General features: G+C 38.9%; 1 protein-coding gene across 1 annotated transcript; it reads left to right on the top strand.

Annotated features, from left to right (window-relative positions):
* The first annotated feature begins 523 nt into the window (after positions 1–523).
* On the top strand, positions 524–5,469 carry LOC107276253 (annexin-like protein RJ4). Its single transcript, XM_026022564.2, has 6 exons — positions 524–599; positions 3,954–4,099; positions 4,212–4,430; positions 4,529–4,741; positions 4,823–4,915; positions 5,027–5,469. The coding sequence occupies exons 1-6, from the start codon at positions 524–526 to the stop codon at positions 5,228–5,230; spliced, it is 951 nt and encodes a 316-aa protein (XP_025878349.1). The 3' UTR covers positions 5,231–5,469.
* The last annotated feature ends 6,384 nt before the right edge of the window (positions 5,470–11,853 follow it).

Raw genomic sequence — 11,853 nt, 5'->3', positions numbered from 1 at the left:
TTGTCCTATAATTAATCCAGGCCTACATAAATTGAATGGGGTCCGAACGCTAAATCCAGTTGGCCTATATATCGTACAAATCTCTCAAAAGCTTATATATAACACTTGCGGTTGTTTTTTTTTTGTGGGGAAAAAACATTGCGAATTTGACTAAGATATCTAGAGAAATGCATGTGTCCACACATCTAAAGCAAAATCGTTGATACTTATTCGTGTTAATTGCCTTAATTTGTTCAGTGTTGTACCGGCTGGCCAGACCATAATATCTACACAACAAGACCTGTACTATCTGGGAACAGTGAAGACAATGCTGTAGTGTAACTTCCGTTACTTGCATGGTTAAACCAGGCAAAATATATAGTTCGTACAGTAACGTTAAATTGCCATTAGGTTTTATGGGAGGTTCTTATTCTCATTAAATTCCATGTGGTTGAATAAGGCGTTGCCACGACAAATCTATAAATACCACATAAAGCTCGACGAAACCAAATAATATATACCTGGAGAAAGAATAAGGTGAGTGATGGCAACGATAGTAGTTCCTCCAGTTACCCCTTCTCCTGCTGAAGATGCTGATGCACTCCTGAAGGCTTTCCAAGGTTATAATCTGTAGTATTCCATCTCTCGTTGTTCTAGCTAGTTTATAGCTATATGGTAATGCATTAGGTTCAAGGTATTTGCTAGATTTCAGTCATCTAAAATGTAGCAAATTTTAAGTCAAATTTTAAGTCAAATATGGTAATGCATTTGGTTAGAGTTTCTTTCGTGGGTTTCTGTGCTACTGTTGTTCACTGTATCGAATAACGCCTAACTCCTATGTGGATGATTTCGAGAAGAAAAGAGAGGCTCCATACCAGGAGCTCGATTTGTAGTTTTCTACGATGGATCTCTCAAGTTTCTCCATTAATCCTCCTGCAGATGGGCTCGCGACTCGCCAACGACGTCTTCCCGTTGTTCACCAGGGGCCCTTGGCCCTTTTGACGATATTTAGTTTTTGTTGCAATTTTAGGTGCTCATTTTTCAACACCCCCCCAAACAACTAATATATTAACGTGCAATTCATTTGTGCGTTAAAAAAAATTTCACCCCCAAATCCGTAGATCTAGATTATATTTTTTGCATGTGTTTTGTCTCTTTAGAGAAATCCGAGGTCATGTTCCTGCACAACACACCATTGTGTTTGCACCGCTAGTTGTGGTAGATCTATCGGCTGGAGGAAGAAGATGATAGATAGTGGTCTGACTAGTGCATTTACACGGACTAGATGTGCACATTGAGGAACTAGAAGCCGGCTAATCGAGGAAACACAGCAACAGCGGTTGGGTCCAAAGTGTGCCCTTTTGGATACAATGTTCTTCCTTTTTATTTTCTTCTTTTTTCATACGGCCGCAGTTGTTATTTTGATCTGTTACATCCCATATGTTTATAAAATCTATCTATCCTCCATGTTGTTTAATGTATGACGCTGTTGACCTTTTGAGATACATTTGACTATTCGTCTTATTAAATATATATATACATATATTATTTATTTTATTATGACTTGATTTATGATCAAATGCTTTTTAAGGATGATTTAAATTTTTTTAATATTTGCACAAAAATTTGAATAAAACGAATGGTCAAACATTGATTAAAAAGTCAACGACATCATATATTAAAAAACATAGGTAGTATTAAAGACAACCTTAAAAGCATGCACCACGTTCGCTCTACAATCTAGAAATTCTCAACGGTACAGATTGGTTGATATAGTTGTATACAAAATACAATTATATCTATTGAAATAGAAGTTAAGATATGTATATAAAATCCAAATATACTTACATTATGATAACTATAGAGATAAAATTTCAGTTGCATATTAATCTAACTCTATACATGAAATATCAAGCTCCGTGCAAAACTGCGGGGACAATCCCCTAGTTTTAAAATAAACCAATGTAATTATCAAGGAAAATCATAGTTAAAAGGGTGGTTTTATATATTTATATATATTATAATGTGAAAAAAAATATAATCCCGCAGATTATGTTTTCTTTTTTCAGTGTATATCATACAGTTGAATTTTTTTTAACTTTTTAGTAATATTTCGTTGTCTTAATGTTTCTACCATTACTTTGTTAGTTGTTCTGTTTTTTCAGTTGTTTGTTCATTTTTATCGTGAATATAGCTAAAGTTTTGCATGTAATCACATCCCAATCAATGCGATGTTAAATCTTAATCAAATTTCTTTTATCCTGCCTGTATTCTCATCTATTAAGTATAGAACATGCTAATTTTTTCTATCTCACAAATCGCACATGATATTTATCATCAGTTACAATTGAAATTTCTTCGCTACCTTTTTTTTTTTGCAAAAATTTTTCATTTGTAGACTTTCGAACAAACCAAACATGCTAGAGAAGCTAAATATTGCAGATTTACATCAGTGGTACAATGCTGTTCATATCTTCACCCGTTACAATTATACTGAGGAAATTAACAAAGGCAAAAGGATTTTTGTGTCCGGATAAATGAATTATAGCCGTTTTCTTTTAATACATGGATCACGCTCTTAATAGAAATATAATCAATTCAAATTGCTTATACGTTTGTTATATTTTGCGGTGTAAATTATACATACTGCAACTTTTTACTCTATGGTATAGAAAATTTTTAAATAATATTTATCATATTTCTTTGTACCAACTATTGTACCCTGTTAGTTGTAATACTCTTTTGTAATTGTTTGTTCATCTATAATTTCTATAAATTTACAACCCGCTAAGTCTAAAGCTTAACATAAAACCATGCCACATTATCACCCACTAGCTATAATTATATATTTAATCTCATGTATGCATGCAATATCATCTACAATATATTTAATTATATAAATTAACATGCAAGCATATCCAATCATCATGACATCACCCATAATATTTCCATAGATCTATCTTTTTGTAATATATTTAAAAATAAATAAAAAAATGTTTCACATTAAAGTGTGGGTATCATTTTTTTTTACTCCTAACTCGATTATCTAAAAAATATATTAAAATTTACTCCCTCCATTTCAGGTTATAAAACATTTTGAAGTCAAACTGCTTTAGGTTTCACCAAGTTTTTAGAAAAAAATAGTAACATTTTCAACCCAAGACAATTTTTTTATGAAAATGTATTCAATTATTGATTTGATGAAACTAGTTTAGTAATATAAATATTACTATATTTATTTATAAATTTAGTCAAACTTGAAACAGTTTGACTTTGACCAAAGTCAAAACGTCTAACTTAAAACGAAAATAGTACTTAGCGATTTCCACAACAAAGCACAGAAATCACCTGGTTTTCCTCATGTGTATGGCCTAGTGTGTTTTCGTGAAGGTACTTATTTTGTTTTGTTCAGGCTTGGTATTCCTTCCAAAAACACGTAAAATTTCTTAAGTCGAATGAAGCCCACTTATTAAGATGGAAGACCATACCAGAAAGCTACAAAATAAGGCCGACATAGCTAGCGCAGAAGTCCACAAATCGGGGGGTAACAAACAGAAGCCCAAACCCGTTCAAATTGCTCAATAAGTTTGTGCAGAAAACATGGATTATCTACCACCATAGGTTATAAAATCAAACGGGTACAAATGTGACTGAAATTTACTGGAAAACTAGGTTCAAATATTTGGTGACAAAAGTTCATTATTTGCATATAAAAGGGTCTTCAAATTGTGCCCACATGTCGTAGATACACGAGAACCCATATGTTATAGACAACGAGTGATAAATTCTTAACTGCCACATCTTAAAAATGGCAAAAAATTAAATGCCCTTTTTGTCTCGATTGTAAAGACTGAACAAGTTATTAGTTCCAGCCTTCCAGAAACGAAAAGTTATTCAACACTAGCACTGTTTTCTCTTTGCATTGTTCCATCGGAAAAACTTTGTTGATCCAGTGAACTATTTTTATGGTGCAGGCTGGGGCACTGATGAGCAGGCAGTAATAGGCGTATTAGCTCACCGGGACGCAACTCAGAGGAAGCAGATCAGACTGACCTATGAAGAGAACTACAACGAAAACCTCATCCAGCGTCTTCAGTCTGAACTTTCTGGTGATTTGGAGGTAAGAGTGCTGCAAATCTTCATAAACACACCACAAGAACTCAAATTAGTTAAACCAAAGCTAGTTAAGTATGTGATTCTTCTTTCCCCCTTCTAACTATATTTAACTGCAGAGAGCGATGTACCACTGGGTACTTGACCCTGTTGAGAGGCAGGCCGTGATGGTGAACACCGCGACGAAATGCATCCACGAGGACTACGCTGTCATCGTTGAGATCGCGTGCACGAACTCGTCCTCGGAGCTTCTAGCGGTAAAACGAACCTACCATGTCCTCTACAAGTGCTCCCTAGAAGAAGACGTGGCCGCTCGCGCCACTGGAAATCTTCGCAGTGTGCGTACTCTCGCTAGTACAGAATATCTCTGTTATGTGTTTCATCGTCCCTGTTGCTTCGAGCTAATTAATCTACTACGTATCCTCGTCTGCTTCAGCTTCTGCTTGCTCTAGTGAGCACCTACAGGTACGACGGGGACGAGGTGAACGATGCATTGGCTAAATCGGAGGCAAAGATTCTCCATGAGACTGTAACGAATGGTGACACAGATCACGGCGAACTCATTCGGATAGTCGGTACAAGAAGCAGAGCGCAGCTCAACGCCACATTCAGCTGGTTCAGAGATGAGCGCGGCACTAGTATCACCAAGGTTTACTTGAGCTTCCTCTGTCCAAATATATAATATGCCTGATGGTTAACGCAGCTGCATGCTCCGCGTTTTGATCACCAGGCACTGCAGCATGGAGCTGATCCAACAGGCTACTCGCACGCGCTGCGAACCGCGTTAAGGTGCATCTCTGATGCGAACAAGTACTTCGTGAAGGTGAGGATGAGCTAGCTAGCTGGAGTAGTAGCGAAGCATCGAGATAGATAAACTGAAGCTGAACTGAATTTCGCGTCTGCAAATTGTGCACGTATGTACGCATGCATGCAGGTGCTAAGGAACGCGATGCACAAGTCAGGGACTAACGAGGACAGCCTGACCCGTGTGATCGTGCTGCACGCGGAGAAGGACCTCAAGGGCATCAAGGACGCGTTCCAGAAGAGGGCCTCGGTTGCCCTGGAGAAAGCCATCGGCAACGATACATCTGGTGACTACAAGAGTTTCCTGATGGCTCTACTTGGGAGTGGCATCTAAGCTGACTGTCAACGAATATATTGGACCATCGATCCAAGACTTGGCCTCCTCTTCAATAAATCTGTTGAAGTATCTATCTAAATAAGGTTGTTATTTAGTAATAAATTCTCCTGTTATAGAATTCGATCGGCAGAATGTAGGCTTCATACATGCTCTGCATTTCTTCTCCACTAAAATTTATCGCTGATATAAATTCATGTCAAATGTAATCTTGTGGACAACCTGGACCTTTTGAGAGAGACTCTTGTGACAAAATGGATTGCCTCTCTCGCAATATGATATTTTGGCCCATGCATCACCATCACATAGATTAAGCCTCTACTGCAATCTATTTCCACAGCAGAGCTTTTGGCACGCAATACTTAGGCAGAGTCCAAAGTTGAAAACCTACTAAAATGTCAAACCGTAACACACCGTCAAATTGAACTGTAAACATGCTGAGCTGCGTTCACAAACTGTTGAGAGATAAATGTGATGGGCTGATGATGGCATTTTCAGCGCTTAGATCTTGATCTTTGAGAAGCACTGAAAGGCACAAATTGGAGCGCAAGCTTTGGGGCCTTCTTGTACCCATTGGTCATTCCAAGCCTAAGTCAACAAAGTCTAATCCTACAAAAGTCTAATCCATATTCCTCCCTTTATCCATTAGCTTACACAAACGACAACTTCAAAAAAATTCCTCCATCTTTTAATCTTACTAGATGCTGGGGCGCGCCAATGGCGCGCCGCCTGTACATAATTTTTATTATCTGTTGTTTACACGGTTGAATGATAGACACTAATAAAAAATATGTGCATTTCATCTAATATAAAAGGTGAGGTACACAAGAAGGATCACTAAATTATGCTAAACCTATTGAGGAAAAGCATATAAATGCAAAATCCCAAGTACTGACGCTAAACCTACAAGCAGAATGCTGTTGGTTATGAACCTACCATTTCCAAGTTTCCAACAAATTTATACTTTGTAGTGATGTCCTTTAGGGATGTGGGCTGGGATAGCTAGTATCTCTGACCAAACACTAAGTAAAATGGCTACTTGTCAGCAAAATATTAGTATATTTTCCACAGATAGCTTCTTGAATAGCTTGCGAAGAATATCCCCTATGGTCAGCAAAATATTAGTACAATTTCCACAGATAGCTTTTTGAATAACCTGCGAAGGACATCCCCTAGTTAGTTTCTCTTGAGTAGTTTGCTCCACTGGTTGTAAATCATTGTTTTCATCCCCTAGCTAGTTAGTTTCTCCTGAGTAGTTTGCTCCACTGGTTGTAAATCATTGTTTTCATATAAGGAGCAATTATGAAATTCATCCAGAAGCATCACAAATATCTTATGCAAACAGCTACAATCTCTTAAAAGTCATGCATGAATATGGTAAGTCTGGAATCACATAGTTCTAACTAAAACTAATTTTTGTGCATGACTATCCCTCGGTCTCTGAGCATGATTAAAAGTTCTTTTACTTTCTCCTTGAAAAAACAGGAATGTATTTTTACTACTGGACAGACACTGTAACATTCTATTTAATTTGAACCAAATAGAGTGTTCTCTGCAACTAAACACTCAACTGAACACTGAAATGCATGTAAGAAGCTAGTACTGATTAACATAACACGCACAACATGCCTCTGACACAACATGTTTGTAACCTATCACCAACCATGTTTCTTAGCCAGATTTGAATCCTGGCTAAAAAAGCAGTATCTACCTAAAAGAATAAGTTAGTTCCCAGTTCCCACGCCAAAAGGTTTACAAAAGGTTTAGATGAATTTCCCTCTTATCAATTTTGCATATCTAGTCTGATCAATTGTACTTACGGGAATCCAATCAAGCAAATCCAATTGATCCTTGAGAAATGCAACAATCTTAAAACCTAAACTACTACTACATTACTCAGCTCATAGTACACTGAACAAAAATTAAAAGCATTCAGAAAATGTGTTTTTGACCCTGAGATAATTGAATATGGTTTGCTATATGCATAAGTGGTTCTTACGAGGGCAAATTAATTATTCACTAATTCTCATTTTATCAGGCAGTTTTTAATACTTTATACATGCAATTCTGTTAACATGCATAAGTGGTTCGCTCATACAAGTTGCAATTTGTAAATAATTGATTTATTCTTTATGTAGCTATACAATAAAACAAGTAACTATAAAAGTGAACACGAATTTAGTTTGCTAATTGTATCTTTTTGGCCTGGTGTTATTTATGTTGTCTTATTTTCTATGAATGTTATGTACATTTTCAACGAAGGCATGTGTAGTATATGCATTTTATGGGAAATTAATGGTTTGTAGCTTCATCAGGGAGAGGGCAGCACTGTGAGTTGTGCACAACCACATATTTCTGTTTATTGCCAATAACAACAGTGGTGGGCGACTGATCATAGAGAATAGAGATAGCCCTGCCTCAGCTTGATCATGTAAATAAATTAATGTTTCATATTCTCTTTCTCGTGGAAATTGAATTTTGTACCGTTATTTCATTCTTTCTTTCCAGTCCAAATCGGTTTTAGATTGTTGGAGTTGTGATTTTGCTATATTCATGTGTTTCAGTAGCTTACTTTACTCATATCAGTTAATAAGGTCCATCTTTCCCCGCCAAAAAAGGGTCCATCTTGATATAACAATTCCTATGTGCAAGAGGGTTCTATCCTTCTGTTTCAGAGGTCATATTATTATCTGTATGATGCAGGCACATATCAACTACACATTTTGGTCAACAATGCAAGTACCATGACACATTTCTACTCACCAACATTATGATAAACATTTCATTTGCTGGTTTGTCATTTACATGATGCAATGTAGTACTTCATGCACACTGTTGTTCTATATTATTTGGTTTGGAGTAAATTTTGAGTGGTAAATGTCAAGCTGTATTTTTTTGTTAGGCCTATTTAATCCCCATCCTAGATATCTATCAATTGGTGTGTCTAGATGACAATGAGTATTACTGTAATGGAAATTGACATGAAAGAGAAAATTTTAGTGCAAAACATCAACAGTAGCAGAGATTATCATTTACCAAGATGGAGTTAACGACACAATAAAGCAACACGAGAGACACTGGAACATACCTATTCTTAATGGGTGCTACTATTGCATATACATGTACTATGCCCGCTTCATCCAGTGGTTGGGGTTCTTGTGATAGGTGAGAGGTCACAGGAGAATAATTTTTGCTCTGAAAGTGTGAATTCCAAATTTCTCTCTATTGCAAATGCCATCATGGTTAATATTGCTTCTTAAGCAAGCCCCTTTCGACAGCTGTAACAAAAGGTAATAGAAGCTTGGCTAAATGAGTAGAATGGTCAAACATAATCAATCTATCGCTTTCTAATTTCAGGACAACATTTTTCTTCTCTACCTGAAATATAACATAAAGAGTTCAACATCTGCCATCTGCATTATTGCATTGTAAAGTTAGAGAACAGATTAACTTGCTAATTTCTCCTAAAAAGAACTCATTGCTCACTTGGCACTATCTCTCTTTTCATGATGTATGCTTAGAAGTGTAGGAGAATCCCACTACAACAATATTTTCAAGGGAAATATAGCAGCATAGTCTTTTTTTTCTTTTAGCAATTAATAGAATAAATTGTACAACCAACAGAGTAATCTACCTTTAAAATCATGTCCTTATTCATGAAAAGTGGCATTTAAGAGAAAATGTAGGCAATTATGTGTGCATCACAAAATAATTTGGCTACAAGGCTAAAAAGTTTTCTTGGCACAAACAGATTCCTAAGTTCTTAGAACTTTGTTTCATTGTTACTTCGTCACTACTCACTGAAATATAATATTGAATGAATTTGAACCAAAGAGGGATACAACATACCTTATGAAATTCATGAGAAAAATACTCCGATATTCCATTCGATGGACATGTTAGGCCTATTTAGAATTTTTGGATTTGTGATTCACCCAAATACCTCCTCATTGCAGACTGGGCATGCCTGAAAGAAAAGAAACATAAAATCAGATCCAGAAGGATAATCTTCCTATACCAGACAAGACAAGTTTGTATACAAAGCAATCAACATTCAGCCCGTCAGACAAAGTTCAGACAATGTATCACATTCTATGTATCGAATTTCTTGAGTAATATTCAGACGTTACAGGTACTCTTGTTCGCATATATGCATTTAGTATCTATACACAGAATACAGAAACTTCTTTTGCATTTTGGAGGTACAACATCAAATATAAAGAAGTATAATTTACCTTGTTGATCTTAAGCCAGCGAGTTATGCAATCCGCATGGTAACAGTGGCTGCAGGGCAATCTTATCAATTTCTGTCGGCTTTTATAAGTCGATTTACATATCACACATTTGCACATAGATATCATATAGTTGTAAGCTTGTCAGCCAACATAAAGCGTGCCTTAGCACTAATGATTATGCCACGTTTATTTTTTTTTTAAAAAAAAGGATGATTGGAAGTAAATTAACTGGCACTGTGGCACATACTCATCATTCTTCTTCCTAGAGAAGAAGCTGCACTTGTTCTTAAAAGGCACCAAATAGCATATCAGGTCATCTGATGAACCCTGAGTTCCACTCGACACTCAAGACTGTTGTTTGGCCCGATCTTTCGGTGAGTTGAGATAACTATGATTTGGGAGAAACGTTGACGACCCGACTACAACCGTACAAGACGTTGTTGTGTTGCGCCTTAGCGATCGATACACCTCTCCATGGGTTGTTGATCTCGCCGGTGCAAATCAACCCTATTCCTGCAAGCAAATCAAAGAAACAAGCAAGAACAAGATAAAAGCAATCTGATATTGCAAATAGGAATGAATACACAAGATAAGTTGGGGTTCCGAAGAACAAGCAGACGGATGGTCTAGCCGACACGCGCGCTGCAAGCAAGTAACAAAGGCTAAACTTTAATCTAACAAAACCCGAGAAACCCTCAAGGGGTACCTAACTATTTAAGGAGGTGGGAGGACCCTAGGTCGTCCTCCACCTGGTTGGGGCGCACCCCACATGGGCCCCACTTGGGCCGGGGTTCCAAACAAAGTTACAAGCCCATAGGCCCATGACAGGTGACGTAGTACCTTGTTTTTTCATCTGCGGATGACTTGGATGGAATTTGGTGGTGAGGCCAAATCCGATGGAAAGAGGACTCCGAGAGGTTTCCATCAAATACTCATGGGCCAAAAACGGAGGTCGTATGCAGATTTGGCGGCCGTTTGAAGTCAGCAATGTAGCAGGTGGCTGTCACACCCTAAAAATCCTAAATATATAAATTGTTGTTTAATTGGAATTATTAGAATTTATTTTAAAAAGCCTAGAAGAGAAGATCTAATTTTAATTAATAAATTCCAATATAAAATGGGGCCAGATAAAATTTCATTAAATACTTTGCTTAATTCTATAATTCCTAGATTTTTTTGGGATTTATTCGAGCTAAGGAAGTATTTTTAATAAATGGGATTGCATTTCATGAATAATTTAAATTGAAAAAGGATTTTAAAAGTCTTCTTGTGGCTTTGGGCCGAAAGTCGGCCCAAAACCCTCTCTCTCTCTCTCTCGGCCCAGTCGGCCTAGTTCGGCAGCAGCCGCTCGCGCGCGCGTCCGCCCGCTGACAGGTGGGGCCCACCTGTCAGTCTTCGTCTTCCTCGCGTCGCTGCCGCCGCCCGAACCCTAGCCGAGCCGCGCCGCCGTCTCCTTCCAAATTCGCTCGCGCCTTTCCTTCTCCGGTGAAATCAATAGAGGGGAAATGATCTTCGGGATCTCCTCTACCATTTCTCTTTTGGAATCGTCGGCTAAAATCGTTTGGAAATCCGTGGATTCGAGTTCGAGTCAGATCGATCTCTCTCCTCCGAACCCTAGACTTTCCTTCGTGTCGCCGGTCGCCGTGGGCCTTCGCCGCCGCCTCCTTGCTCCTATAAAAGGACCCCCAAGCCTGCCGCTACCCGCCGCCACCCTCGCCTTCGCCTCTCGTCGCCGGTAGAGCCCTAGCATAGTGTAGCCTAGCGCCGCCGTCGCCGCCGCAGCTTCAGCCGTGCGCCGCCGTCGGTCCGGTCGTCGTCGTTGCTCGGGGAGGTCGCCGTCGTGGTCACCAAGCCGTCGCCGATCTCGTCCACCCCTCCGCCATCGCCGTAGGTCGCCGGAGCACCGCCGTCGTCGTCAAGCCGAAGGTTGCCGCCGTTTCTTCCTCGACGCCGTCGCCGTCCGTTGATCTTCCGCCGTTGTTTTGGTCACCGGTGAGTTCGCCGCATCGCCCTCTACGTGTTGGTGTCCTCCGTTCGCGTCGTCGCGCCGTCGTTCGCTGGCGAGTTTGCGCGCCCGAGCCACCGCCGGTGGTGACGTCATCGTCGTCGTCTTCCGTGGTCCGGCTGTGGATCGGTCGATCTCGGCCGTTCGTTTTGGATGGAAAGATCTCGGCTGTTCGTTTTCGTCAGCCGCCGCCGTGCACCCGGTTCACCGCGAACCCTAGCCGCTGATGCAATAATTCCCTTTTCCTTTTCAAAAATAATTCATTATTGCGTCATAATTCAATTAATACCCATATAAGTGTTTTAATCCGATTTAATCTTTAAAAATTCATAACTAATTCATCTTAGCTTGGATTTAGTTGGTTCAAGTCTCTAAATATTTCT

This window comes from Oryza sativa, chromosome 1, assembly GCF_034140825.1.
Source record: "Oryza sativa Japonica Group chromosome 1, ASM3414082v1".
Lineage (NCBI taxonomy): Eukaryota > Viridiplantae > Streptophyta > Magnoliopsida > Poales > Poaceae > Oryza > Oryza sativa.
The sequence above is the reverse complement of the archived record's forward strand: the minus strand, read 5'-3'. Positions and strand labels throughout refer to the sequence as shown.